The following is a 15,056-nucleotide window of genomic DNA, read 5'->3' on the forward strand; positions in this document are numbered from 1 at the left end:
ATTTACTGCATCTGTCTGCACAACTCCATCCTAGTCACCTCACCAATTCACTTCCAACCTCCAAGATAACACCAGTATCAGAATGGGAGACAAACATCTTCCATGCTTTCTTTTGCTCTCTGTGCAGAGGGTTCTTTCAAAGCAGAACCCAGAACATGAGTGAATTTAATTACAGCAAACAACTAATTTGGCATCTAGCACAGCACAGTTCAGACACACAAAAAATGAAATGTCAGTAGGAGCTATGTCTGGGTTCATCCTGGGTAGATACAGAGAATCTGTAAAGAGGAGGCAAAGCACAAATCTGGTAAAGAAACAAAACAGACTCCCAAAGAAGCTGCACATGTGTAAATACCATTGTACCAAAGATGTTTATGGAATGGAAAATACCAGTCTGTAGACAAGCAAGAGTCCCTTCTTTGGGTGGAGGAAATAAATACAGAAAAGGAATTCCTAGACCCTGCTGAAGTCCCTGTATTGACTGATGGATAGGGAATGAAGGGGATGAGTAACCACTCTACATCTGAGAGTTGTATTCCATAAAGAAAACAGACCTGTAACATCATGTTTCTTAGTAAATAATAGATTGTGCAGAAAGCCCAAACTGAGGCAAATCTACTGATCGTTTGGATTCACCAAACCAAATCTGAGGCACTGAAAACCAAAAGCAATACTTAACTACCCACAGCATATAATTCCTAGTAGTATCAAATCATGCTCTTCGAAATATATCTGCAATTTACAAATATTAATCTAAGGAGAAAGATAACACTAAGTCTTTACCTACTGCTATTTGTCAGAGGTAATGGAGGGAACCCGTGCAGATAAATGGCTCAGTCTGGCAATAAGAGTCGTGTCAGGTCCTGACAGTCTTACGTGCTTTGGGATTTAAATGAAGCTGTGGCTTCAAATGTCATGTAAAAACCAGTGCTTGCCTTCCAGTCATGCTCAGTAAAATACACCACGATGTATGAGATAGTGCTGTGTTGTAGCTTCATGTAGAGGCTCTGAAGCAAACCAAGTTGAAAGGATGTGTTAGGGCTTTCTTCTAAACACACATTAGCCTTTTTAGACAGTAATCCATTATGTAACCATAGGTGAGTTTGCTTCCTTTTCAGTGTAGAAGACTGATACCCACTTGTTTAGCTTAAGCAAATGTCACATTTTAAACACTCAAAGCTCTGCTCTCAGAAATAGAGGTCATACTACCTGTTACCATGCTAGAGTATAACCAGATCTGCTTTTCCATAGGGAAGAGAAAATTGTCAAGTTAGAGAATGTTATTGAATTGTCTACAAATCTTGCATTTCTGTGATTTATTCTTGCAGTGAAGATTTGTTTTGTTTTCTGGCATTTCTCTTTTTTGATAACAAAACTTGTTGATCTGGAGATGACTTTTACTTAGAAATTACAAAAAAGTCTATTTTTGAAGAATCTGAGAGAAAGCATTGTTCAGCTCAGAACTGAATTTATTCACTGATATTGCTCAAGTTTTCGTGAAAATATTGTAAGGTATATTAGCTGTAATAAGCTATATAATTTCACAGTACATACAGCTTTGATTTACAAGAAAATAACTTCTTAGAAATTCTTTCTAATTATAAGTCAGAATATTGTTAGACAAGGTAGTGTGCAGAGTCAAGAGTTCTCTCTGCAGGTGTGCCTTTATCCTTTTTGTATTTGTACATATTTCTAGGCTGAATTTTTTACACTGATGTTTATTTTCCTCCTTTCTACTGCACTGCTTATGAACATATCTTCTTTTTCTTCCTCAAAGTACATGTTCTATCATTTTCCTCGCTCCCACTGGTATCGGGGATAGGTTTTCCTAACTCTTTAAGTCAAAGATCAAAGCCTCTGTCTGAATCTGAGAACCAAAATGCAGCTTCTGCAGACCTTGGAGGGAGAAAGGAAGGGAGAGCTCTGGAGGAGAAGCCAGTGGCTTTCAGAAGTCCCACTGGGATGCCCTGGCCACACCCAGAGGAGCCCCTGCCCCAGGCAGGATCATGGGTACTCAAACCACTGTTCTAAGTGTGCCCAGACCAGCCACTGGGGGTTACAGTTGTGTGTGCCCACTGCAGAAGCCAAACCAGAGCTGCTACCCTGCACAGGAGCCTCCATAGACATGGGCACATTCCCTGCCTCCACCTGCCTCTCTGGCCAACTGAGTGGCCCTGATCACTGCCACAGTCATCAGATATGTGCAGTCAACAACCTTCACACAGGGGCTTTGTTCATTGGGGTAGAGATGTTACCTGCATTACCTCTGTCTTACCATGCAACATTAGGCCCACAGTAAAGTGATTAAAGGAAGGAAAAAAAAAAAACCCCACCTAGTAAAATTACCAGCAGCCCAGAGAACTATAGCCGCTATCTTCATCTACTTGCAAACCCCATAACCTAGTCAATTAAAAAGGCAAAGTATAGGCCATTAAATTCCTGCATTGCTGATGTAATTTGCTATGTTTCATTATGCGGTGTATTATTTTATGTCCCCTCCATTAAGCCAAATAGATGTGACTCAGATCACATCCCTGAAAAGTAATGTAATTCATCCTCAGTATGACCAAGAGTAGATTCCAATTACAATCAGATATTAAGGATTAGCTATGTAAAATTTAAGTTTTATTCAGTTCCATAAGTCCAGCAGAGAAGCAGAGAAAATGCACTCGTTGATTGCATACTTTAGGCTTGCTTCTCATAGTTTTACATTTTGTTTGAAATATTGACTGCAGATCCTCCATAGCATTGATGGCTGCATCAGGAATTTTAAAATGACAGAATCACCTGTTGACCTGGATAATCCAACTACCAGCTTCAACGTTGGAAAATGTTTTGTCACTGCACAGAAGGGAACTTATTTTGATGGAACAGGCTTTGCCAAAACAGGTAATGAACAACAATTCTGGTGATAGTCAAAAGAGAGAGAAAGAGGAGATTCTGCTTTCAAAAACTCCCAGTGTTACCTAACTCCTGTTGGCTGGAGGCAAGGTGAGACCAATACATGAAACTCTTGCTGTTATCTCACCTAAGGAGACGCTATATGACGTCTTAGCAAGGTCTTGCACTAAGCACAATTGCCGTAAAAGTTATTTACATGGTTTCATATGAAATGGAGTGCATTAAAAATGCTTAGTTACTTTGCCATACTCTCAGCACAATTTATGTGATGATTATTAGGAATAATGTCTTAGATGCTTATCTTCATTTTATTGTGCTTCCCGTTTTCTCTCCCAGTTGGTGCATACAGAGTGGGAACAGACCTGCTCGTGGAATTTGAATTCCGTACAACGCGAATGAACGGTGTTCTCCTAGGAGTCAGCAGCCAGAAAATGGATGGGCTTGGCATCGAATTAGTAGGTGGAAAAGTGAGTAGCAAAGCAGTTTTGTCTCTTCATAACGACTGTTTTAGACAGCACAGGTAGTTTAAATGCAAGGTTACTACCCCTATCTCAAGGTGTCTCAAACAATACCAGGGCTCTCGAAGGAGAGCAACACTTCCAACTTCCCATACATCTAGAGGCTCTTACACTTTTAAAAGATATTTTAAAAGATTCTGTGACACCTGAGTCTCCTAAAAGTGCAACATCAGGTCTTAAATGAGTGACCATATAAGAAGTTTGAGGAAAGGCTTTGTCATTAATAATACTAATTTCTCCTGTGGATATCTTTTACATCACAGTCTAGAAAACCAGTGATTATTCTGTCACTATAAAGATTTTGGAGGGGTGTAAAACACCCTAAAACTAAGACCAAAAAAAAAGGGAAAATGACAACTTAGAGAGCAATTTTGCATATTTCCACTTGTGTTTAGCTCAGCAATACAACCCAGATCCCAGAGGGACAGCAATCCACATAGGGTCTGGTATTAACTTAAAGCTTTGGTGTGTACAGTCAAACCATGTTGACTTCAAACAAAAGAAACAAACAAACAAAAAGAACTGGACTGTTTTGAAAGCTGGCTGACGTCTATGCCATGCTTTTCAGGTGATGTTTCACGTTGACAATGGTGCAGGCCGATTCTCTGCTGTCTATGAGCCTGACGCACCAGGCAGCCTGTGTGATGGACAGTGGCACAAGGTTCGTGCAAACAAGATCAAACACCGGTTGGAGCTGACTGTGGATGGCAGACAGGTGGAGTCTGACAGCCCAAACAGGGCCTCGACCTCGGCAGACACAAACGACCCTCTCTTTGTCGGAGGTTATCCTGGTGAGTGGGCAACACATAAATTATGCTTTACTTGTGCTCCAATAACGCTGCCTTGGTAATGGCATAAATGTAATTAGGATGAGTATGCTAAAGATGATGGATAAGACAGGCCAATTTTGTATCAGTTGGTGTGGATGCTCATTTCTGCATTCAGCTGCATTTCAGAACAAGAAGTTCTGCAATAAGAGACTCTTACAGATACCCCTGCCCCATTTCAAATGTAGTCACTGTCACAGGGGATCAGACAGACTTTCTGCCTTCTGCTGCTCACACACACAGAGCCTCCCTCTTAAAACTTTCTGTTTAGTAACAGCATAATAGTCATGTTGCAATAGTAACAGCATTTGGCATATTTAAATTTAACTTAAGAACAGCAAATTTTAACCAAAGAATGTATATATGCCCTTGAGGGGGCAGGACACTGTGTGTAAATCAGCTTGTAAAACCTGAGGAACTGAGGCATAAGAACAACAGCTTGCACAGAGAGGTAAGAAGACACCACCTCTTTCTAATTAATGCCTTTGCTTGTGGTCTGCTGGGTTTTAAAGGAAAAAAGCCCATAATCTCCATTTGATAATCAATATTCTGGAAGCCCTCAAGAGAATTTGCTTTATGCAGAGGTAATTGAACAGTATCAAGAATTGGGCTGAGCTCTGTAGCAAGCTTCATCTTCCACTAAGCTGATAATGAATGCTAGTTTTCATCTCTTCTTAGACAGTCAATAAATTTTCTAACAGCAGTTTACTTTCTGAAAATACAGTTAATATGTTTGCAAAGTACCAATTTTGTTGTATTTATAATAAATTTTACCTCTAGCTTTCAAACCAAAAAGCGAAATATGTTTGCAGTATGTGTCCGCTCTAGTGCATACTGAGGTCAATGGCAAGACACCTCTGAGTTAGTTAATTCCTAAATTATTTTCTGGAAGTTGCTTTTTCCCCCATTCTAATGTGTGATACAGTGCATCTAAAAAGCCTTCTCTCTCAAGCTTTGGAACATTTAAAAAATTGTCTTTGGTACTGAGATATGAGAGTTGTACATTAGTCACAATGACTACCAATAAAGACCAACAACTTTGTGCCAGAAGGAAAACAGCTTTGTGGCAGCCTTTTTATAACAAAACAAGATTCTAGCATGGGAGCCAGCACTGAAGAAACACTGCAGATGGAGTTATTATCTCGTTCTGGACTGGGTGTCAAGAGGAGAGACACAAATTGCAGTAACACTGCGATCTGTACAAAACAAGCCTACACTTACATCATGTTGAAGGGACATTCGTGAGTTCAGCCACATGGCAAGTTAAGAAACTATTTAATAAACCTACTGCACGTGTAAACACTTCAGTCTTCTTTTGCTGTCTACTCTAGCTCATCCAGGATTTGTTCTAATATTCCCAATACCTAGACAGCTGCATCACAAATTTTAACCACAGTATGAGGGATTTTTTAAAATTAGTATGTATTAGTATTTTCCAGTCCTCTTGAAGCTTCTCCTGGCTGCATAAATAGTGCAAAACAGTTGTAAACCAGTTAGAATTAGCTGATGGAGAATTTTCTGCGTAGATAAAATTTTCACCACCATAGTGTGGATGAGAATGTAGATTCCTGGGTACCCATAAAAGCTAGCATTCATCTCCTGGTATCACTCTTCCCTGTGCAAGAAGAGACAGATGGATTCAGCCATCTTATCCTCTGTGAAACACAATAATGCTACGGCCGGACAGTCTCTACAAGTGTAAAGTTACTTCTGCAGCTGCTACTTTATTAATCCCATAGATTTGTATCAAAGTGCATGCCTGTAGCCACTTTTTCACTTGGAAGAACACTGAGAAACAATCCATGAATTTCAAGCAGTTGAGAGAAATATTTCCAGCTTCCAACTCCAACCACCCTCACTTCCATCCCCTCCTTCATTAGTGAAAGAGATGTACTCCAACCCCTGGCTTTACTATCAGCAAGGAAAAAAAGAATACTTGAAAACTGTCAAAACCAGTCTGTAAATGACATCTGAAATCCATCCTGAGGAACTGGCTTTCTTGTGGTGTTAGGACTGAGAATTGAATCAATTTTGGCCTTTTTTTCCCTCTATTATTCTGTGGATAAATAGCTCGAGAAGTTAAATATCTGCAGGGCAGCATGTGTGTATTGTATACCATTTGTAGGTAGCAAGCTGCATACGTGGGTTACAATGGCAGTTTATATGTGTTCAGATTCTGCCACTGTCATAGTAGGATGGAAAAAGAAAAGAAGTCTGGATTGTTATCTGACATAAGCATTCTTGACATTTACTCAGAGTGTTTGTAATTTTTTAATAATAAATATATACAGCAAATAAAACATTCATATGTTGCTGGGGACATCTGTCCTCATGCAGGACTGTCAAAGAACAAAATTAAGTATCAACTCAAACTAAAGTAATTACTTTTTAATTTTTTTCCCTCCTTCAGATGGTGTGATCCAGTTTGGGCTGACGACTAATATCCGTTTTAAAGGATGTGTTCGATTTCTGAAGCTCACCAAGGGTACTGCAAAACCTCAAGAGATTAACTTTAGCAAAGCTTTGGAGCTGAAGGGTGTCCAGCCACTGTCATGCCCTGAAGACTGACTGTCATTCAGCCAGCATGGGTCTGTTTATATAAGCACCTCAGATTAAAAAGAAAAAAAAAAAAATCTATATCTACATTGCATTCATAATAAAATGGTTTTTGTGCAAGTATTTGAGTAGTGTTTGTGGTATATTCCAATGGCTATTTCAATGTACCTCCCAGGAATGCATGCACTAATCCCTTCCCCCCATTCCCTTCCCCCTCCCCTAAGGGAGTAGAACAGTAATTTTTATCTATCTCTTTCTTTATGGCTTGATATGGAAATGTTTCATCATTCTTGTGATGAGTGAGACCACATATTATGCAGGTTGTTCCTTTTCTATGGAACACAAAATCACAAAATATCTCAAGTTGAAAGGGAACCATAAGGATCATTAAGTCCAACTCTTTGAAGTGACCCCTAAATGCTTTTGGTGAGGTAGATCTCTAAACTTGTATTCCTTCATAATTCTAAATACAATGCACTTGTGTGCATGCACAACTTTATCCTTCATTAGCATATTAACTTGCTTCAAAAAATTTGCTTTGGTCACACCCAAGAGCTTTTAGAAAACTTTTCTATCATGGTCTTTCCCATGAAGTTTCACTGAGAAATTAAACATTTTATGTGGTCTGTATGGCTGCTGGGGAACCAAGTGCAGAAAGGAAAATGTTGGTACTTAGTTTATTTATTTGGGATTATTGATGAAAATACGTTGCACCTAAAATCCCTACTATATCATTTGAACAGCACTGAATTTTAACAGATTACATTGTTTGGCATTGGGACATTGAGTCTCTAATGGAGGGAGTAGAACTGGTTCTATTACTTACCTTGAAATACAGTTTAAAATGATCCTTAATAAATAAGGTTTGACATTGCTGCTCTCTCCCACATGATATTGAAGTTACACATAGCAAAAATCACAAACCAGGTTTCCAAAGGAAGATGAAATCTTGACACTTGGAGCAGAATAGAGGTGAAGCAGGAGCATCCCAGAGATTATTAGTGCAACACCTACTACTGATCTCTGCTGTTATTAATGAAATTCTTACCATAAAAGCATCTTCCAAAGTTCAGCTCTACTGCTTCTGCTTGATGTTGTCAGTTTGCGAGGAATACTGAATGCAGACGCCACCCCAAATCTTCCTTAAATAAAATTTAAAGTGCTATGTGGATAGCAGTTTAAATATAGATGGAGAGAGGAAAGTTGCTTCCTAGATTTTCATTAAATGTCAAATCCTAGTGGTTTTCCTTGGGCTTTTTATTTTTTAGAGGACTATGAAATCATCACTGAAGTGTGGATTATGTTTTCTGTGGATTGTTTCAAGTTGTTAAACTGTGGTTTTGCAAAGGTTGTGATCAGACATGCAGAACAGCTGCTGTATGAACATAAAAAAACCTACCTACGCAAAAGAAAAAATACAAGAGAAAAACCCCTGGCAGTAAGGTAGCACAACCGTGCAATTAAATGAAAAAGGTTTCTTAAATTATTTTGTTCTGCCCACAAGGAGCCTTGAATACACATTTTCAGAATTTCTACCATTACTAAAAGAAAGGCAGCTGCAAAATTTGTGCATAGGCTAGCTGCAAAATTTGTGCTTGCCAGCCAGCACTCCTGCAGGAGTGCTTTGTATTTTACAAAAGGCCTTTTTGGCATACAATGTTTCTTTAAACTGCCATGGGAGAAGAAAAAAAAACCTTTACACTGGGAAAGTGCATTAAAGAGATGGTAATAAATATGTATGCTGGCACTCTAACGGTTTGGGGAGTCTACATCAATCAGATACACCTGAAGAAAAACATCTAACTCCTGTGAAGTCTTGAAGTAATTGCCTTCAGCAAGTATTCTAGTTTTAGTTGCAACTGGCCCTTAATGTTAAGAAACAGTTAATGGCTGCGCAATGTTACCCATGTTCAATGTGCTAAGAATTAGTAAAGCATGCATTTGTCTCTGAAAAAGCCTAATTATTGGACATGTATTGTTTTTAACTTCAACATGGTTGCGCTTCTAACAAGCACACTAAAATATTCATGTGTTTCTGTGTTATTCTTTATGCCTCATGTATTTACCTATTCTCATGCCTATAAAATTTCAGGATAGTGTGAGCAGCTCAAGAAAAGCAGACCATAACACTTCAAATACAGTTGAGTATTTCCAAAAGTCTTAAAAAATATAAACAAATGAAGCCCCAAGACACTGTTATTGTTAGGAACTTCTCACAACACCCAACAGCCGGTTGTTGGCCCACTACACTACCTAGGCATATTTCCTAGCCTCTAGATTCTGTTCAACATGTTGGACTCTTTTTTAACCCAAACTTGCTTGCAAAGGTTTTGGGGTTTTTTGTGGGGTGGACTTGAAGACACAGGGGAGATTTGAACAACTGAACCTAGAGCTCCATGAGTTAAACCATGCCCAGCTTCAGAGGCAGGAAATTGCCACTGCTCTGCTCAGTGCTGCATCAGCAATGGTCTTGCACATAAATATGTCCTTGACTTCGAAACAATTACTGGTGTTTCTGAATAAAAGAAGTGGAATGGGAAAAAAGAAAAAGAGAGGCCTTTATATTCTTAGCTCTGTTGAATTATTTCTCTCTTGCATGACCTTCCAGGAATGCATGGGACACAGCAATAACAATGAAACAATGCGCATTATTACATTTCTTGATCTTTCAAGTGGAAAAAAATCAACCATCTGCTGTCCTCTGCTAAAGGAAATACAGTCAGTAGGCTGAAACAACAGCTACTTCAGCAAACAGACAAGCTAAAAGGAAACAGAAAAACCTGACTAATTTGTTTTCATAGATCAGTGAGTGGATGCACCAAGTACTGTTAGTAAAGCTTTCTGCCTTTGAAGATTCAGCAGAGCATCTGGGAATGATCCCAGCTCCCTGTTACTCCCTTTTGCCGTACAAGAGATTAAAAGATTTTCAGATTCCAGACAAAAACTAAAATTGCCTGAAACCAGTAGGTTGTGAGCTTCAGAGCCATATGCGACTGCTGGAGATTATGCCACTGCTGACTGTGCCGGGAACAATGCAATACCGTTCTAGTTCAAGACTGCATACTAATACACATCTACAAAGCACAGGTATTTAAAACCTTATTTTGGTGGGCATTTTGCATACAGAAGTTTTTAGTTACTTTATTTTTTTTTTCCCTCACACTTTAAATACTCTGCTGCTAAACTTCAAAAAAAACCCCTCATATCCAAGTGTTTTTAAAATTGTTTTAAAATTGATCTTGTTGAGTGATGTCACTTTTAGGCATTTATGATGAAGAGTCACTCTGACTGAGACAAATCCATCATCATTTAGGCCAACTGCTATGTTGAAAAATGTCGTGTTTTCAATTTTAAATACAAGCAGTTCTCAAACTCTTTGCAAAGAATAATTTCCTTTTTCATTCTATTAAATCATACTTTCAACTCTTTATAGAAGCTTATAAAGAGAACATTTTTCTGGCTTAGTATTTTTCTTTAGAATGCACAAGAAAAACTTAAAATTCTAAAAAACCAAAACCATTTATCCCATCTCTCTTTTATCATAGAAACCACCAGGAATGTCAGTTCTAGGCCTTCCCTTGTTCAGCTTCTGGGCAATCTCAGATGTCCGCTGAACAGTTTCTCAGTACATGCAAGTTAAATTTTTCACTGACTTGTTTCTGACCAGCAAGAAAAGGGTACTCCATACCTTTCATAAGAATACATCTACTGAATGACCACCTAAAGTTCCCAATCCCCACATACACACCAGTTTTTAAACTTTTAAGAAGGCCTTGCAATTTTCAGCTAAGATATTATGAAAGCAAATGAAACTCTTCTGAAAATGTCCTCAATGGATTTTTAACCTTTTTTTTCTTTTTATCATCTGCATTTCCTAATGATGGAAGTCTACCAGTTTTTCAGTCATCCATCAAGTCTTAGAGCTTACACGTAGGCTGAACTTCTGCTGTAGATATATAGAAAGGATTATCACTTTCACCATTTCATCCTTCATACATAGACACAAAACCATACAGACCTTTCTTCAAAAGAATTTCTTGAATACACTACTAATGTGTCATGCCATGAAATTGAAACAAGACCCCAGATTATTCAGGTTATATATTTCTATGGTGTTACTTTTCATACTCAAGGGTACAAATAATTTCTTTGGGTACTTGAAGTCACAGATAATTCCCAATATGATCCATATATTTCAATTCCAAAAAAAACCCCTTTCCTGTTCAAATTTAGTGGGCAACATAGCATAAAATGACAGCACTTCAGAAATTGAAATATCTAATTTAAGCAAAGAAAGAAAACCCTATGGAAAAATCTCCAGCAGTCAGTGCTCTCATACATTTTTAATGCTCCCACAGGACCAACATCATTCTTTACCTCAAATCTAACACCCATCTCACAGTTTTCACTTGACTATGGACTTGACTCTTCACTTATTTTGAAGAGAACTGCACAAAACTCTCCTAGTGCTAAAGTCCCCTCCTTTTACCCCATCTTTTTAAAATGTTTGAGTACAAAATTAAACTGATGCTTCCTGCCTGCCCAGCATTTATCTATCACTCTGTAATGAAGATAATAATGAAAGTAGGTGTCTAGAATTTCAAAGACTATTTTTTATGATATACAGTATTACAAAAAACTCTGCAAGGCTGAATAATCTGCTGTGACATCTCCCCTTTTAAATATAATTTATTTTGACAATTTTGGTTCTTCTACTTGGCATGAGCAAGGAAGGATGACTGGCAGTTGAGGCCCTAGAGTAGCTACATTCCCTGTGGTTTTCTTCATTATGATTCTGTACTGCAATACAACATGAATTTGATTTAAACAGCCAAAGGCCTCACTCTTTCACGAAGTTTCATGTCAACAGAATGGCTCTCTGGGAGATGAAAAACTGCCCATCTCTCTGAATTGAGGGAACAAAGCACATAGAGTGACGTGGACTCCTATGACCCCAGGGGCAGAGGGCTACATGGAGTATAGCAGGGCCCTTTTCTCCACAACTTTGAATTATATGAAGTTAGAGTCATCTTATGCACTGAGGTGCCTGGCCTAAGACAGCAGAGAATAATACCTCTGCAGTTTGCTTCAGTTTACACCACTTGAAGATCCAGGAAAGATGCAAATATTGCAGGTTATTCTAGTATTTCTTATTTAGCACCTGTTCAACCAACAGCTCTATTTCATTCCTTATTTAAAGATTCTGGGTTTATGTTATATTTGCTTAAGGGAAAGTCATTGCTCCTCTTATTTTTTTCTTGGCTTATTCTTTGTGGACAATTATGTTGAGAGGGGAGTGCACCTTCAGCTGGAAAAAAATATTGCTGCTTGGAAACAAATGATGTCATGCCAAACTGTTACTGATAGACCCATCAGACTAGAGTTTCTACTTCAAACGACCAGAGGAAACTACAGGCTGTCCTTCACTATGTCTTCACTGTAGCAAATGCCACCTCCAGAGCTCTTCTGGCCACTACTGCCCCAGAATCTAAATTATGAGCCTGATCCATCAGCTGGAACAGTGGGGCTGCATGGGCTGACTCTGCCAGCGACCAATAAGCAGCAAACTTTGTTCACTGCAGAAGCTGCAGACAGGCCTACTGCCACCTTGGGTGTTTTGTTTCACTTACTGTCACTGCTGAAACCTTTCTTCCCAATTAGACTTGGTAGCTCTGCTGCAATCCACTACAGCACCCAGCATTAGTGTTACTCATGATGGAACACAGCAGAACCCCAGCTTAGGGAAAAGCTCCCAGACCCAGGTAATATCAAACATTGCTAGCTACTTTCCTTTTCCACAAAAAAAAAAAAAAAAAACCTCCAACACCTGAAGACAGTAAACCTGAGCTGCAAGCACAACCTCTTACATCTTTCTCACAAAGCTGCAGCCTTAAGAAAGTGAAAAATAAGCCTTGCACGTGTATTCCCTCAAGCCCATTTCTTTCTGTTAATGGCTGCATTATTTCTACTATTCAGTCCATTTTGACAATCTGAACAAATCTCCCCATGAAGTAATAGAAGGTTTAACAAAGTGGGTGAATTTGGCTTGAATAGGTGATTAGATTTGTTGAGAATTCACTGATACTAAGGTAAGTAGGAGAATCTAAGTAACTTCTTGACTGCTCGTAAAAAACCACTGCCTTATGCAAAGTCTCAAGGTCAAAGGGCCAGGGTATAGTTAATACTCTACTGCATCTCCTTCAGGCCATGGACAGCTGGGCAGAAGAGTGAACTCCCCAGACAGAATCTACTTGCAGCAGTGGGTTGCCCTAAATTATAAAACCCAGCTTTCACCCGATGCTGCATACAGCTGGTGCACACTGAAGGAAAAGGTTACAACATGCAAAACACTGAAATCACATCTCCAAACGAGAGTAGCATTCATGCAGCCAAAGGGACACCAGTGAAATAAGCAGGTCAGGAATGTCATTACAGCAGGGCAGAGAAAAAGGTTGCTACAGATAGGAGTAATTCATCTGCAAATCTGCAGCAGGGCCAGATACAAAACAGCTCACTGTGGTTTGCTTCTGGCTTTTCTCATGTAAATGAAAGAATGTAAAAAAAAATACAAAAAATTCTACTCCTTGTGTCTGTATGCTTTTGACTGTTTACTCTCCTGAAGATTGCAACTATTCAACAAGCTGTTAATAGTTATGGGTCTAAGAAGGTTTTTCAACAGTGTTTCTAAATTACTGTGGGCCAGAAAATTCAAGGCTACTTCTTACACTATTGAGTTGCTTATTAGCCATCCTACTAAGGGAAAAAAGGGAAAAACCTCTTATATCCAGACATTACACTTGAAAATACAAAGTAAAGATGGCAGCATTGCTTTCTAGTTACATTCAACAACGATTAAGCAGTCATCACTGATCAAAATCCACCATACCCACTTTAAACCTGACAGGCAAGGTTTAAAGAGATACAATAACCTTGATGTTCATCCATACCGTAGCTCTAAGACCACGTTTCTGAGGTGCTAATACATTCAGTGCAAGACTGAGGCAAGCTTGGCCACAGTGCACAAGCACACCGTTGTATACATTGTGCATAAGGTATCTGCTACTTTAAGCCTCCAAGCAGTCTTATAAACTGAACTGCAGCAGGAGTGTGCTTTCAAACACCAGCTGGCAGTGGTATGTTGGGTTGTGAAGTCTCTAAAATGTGATTCCATAAAAGACATTGGATGTCGCTGCTGCTCAGAAACTGTTAGAAGTACTAGAACAGATGGAAAATTAAGTTTACCATTTAGCTGCCTAGTTCATGGATGGTCTTCTGTTCCCTGTTCTTGAAATTAAAATTTTTATTGTTTAGCTGGCCATTCTCTTTTCCATGGTGTTTTTAATAAACCATTTATCTTTGTAATATTCTGCTTTTTGGTATATAAAAACTGACAGTTTTGTCTGGTAGTATTTTGCACTGCTAATCAGATAATAGTCACCTTAAGAATTTCAATAGGTTTCTTTCTTTGCAGATAAAGCATATTTTCAAAATAAAAAAAAAGAATCTTAATTACAAATCAAAACCGGTTTGTCTACCTGCTTTTTCTACCATTTCTTATGTGGCTGATTTCAGGCAATTAAGGAAGCAAAATATTTCTTTTCCTGTACCGTGGGGGATACTCTTGAAAGAGGTGTGGATCGCCCTAGCTCTAGGATAAACAATCTCATAGCAAAGAAAACCCCAAACCATCAAAAGCCTCCACCTCTCAGTAGAGAGGGCTTGAAGAGGGTGCCTAGCTCACTCTCTCATTTTTGCAGAGCAATGGCCTAGGCAGTAATTCCCCATTTTTATTTGTGTACAAGGCTTCTCCTGTGATAATGTCTTTCCCTAATAGGCATCAGCACCCCATGCCTGTACTTGGCAAGTGTTCCAGTGAGCAGGAGGCCAAGGAGCAGAGGAAGAAGAGCTGGGTAGCTTATATACTTGCAAGGATTTTTCTCGTCTTTTTTAAATTTAGTAATTCCAACTTTGGAGAGGTTTCTCTCTCCTGAGCCAGTTCAAGACAGCAGACATAACAAGCACTTGAGCTCTGTAGCTGGCTAAATGCAAGCACACTTCAAGATAAGGGCAATTTTACAGTCCTGCTTCATTTATCAAACCTGACGTGTACTGCACATTATGATTTCCATGTAATGGTTTGACTGTAAATTTACCCTCAGCAAGATCCTTTTATATGCATTCAAACTAATTTACCTCTTGCTGATCGAGTCCTAAGTTGTAATTTGCTTAAATGCAGAGCCTAAATTGACTAAAT

General features: G+C 38.9%; 1 protein-coding gene across 3 annotated transcripts in view; it reads left to right on the forward strand.

The window, feature by feature from the left end:
* LAMA2 (laminin subunit alpha 2) overlaps positions 1 to 8,828 on the forward strand; it is a 348,381-nt gene extending 339,553 nt beyond the window's left edge. For all 3 annotated transcript variants that reach the window (XM_042017501.1, XM_042017503.1, XM_042017502.1), the window contains 4 exons: positions 2,736 to 2,889; positions 3,238 to 3,368; positions 3,988 to 4,210; positions 6,657 to 8,828. In XM_042017501.1, coding sequence (XP_041873435.1) covers positions 2,736 to 2,889; positions 3,238 to 3,368; positions 3,988 to 4,210; positions 6,657 to 6,814 — 666 coding nt within the window. In that variant the 3' untranslated portion in view covers positions 6,815 to 8,828. The remainder of the gene's footprint in view (positions 1 to 2,735; positions 2,890 to 3,237; positions 3,369 to 3,987; positions 4,211 to 6,656) is intronic.
* The last annotated feature ends 6,228 nt before the right edge of the window (positions 8,829 to 15,056 follow it).

The sequence above is a fragment of the Corvus kubaryi genome, unplaced genomic scaffold (assembly GCF_017639235.1).
Source record: "Corvus kubaryi isolate FWS band 111438036 unplaced genomic scaffold, C.kubaryi_AGA036_p1.0 split3-73, whole genome shotgun sequence".
Classification (NCBI taxonomy): domain Eukaryota; kingdom Metazoa; phylum Chordata; class Aves; order Passeriformes; family Corvidae; genus Corvus; species Corvus kubaryi.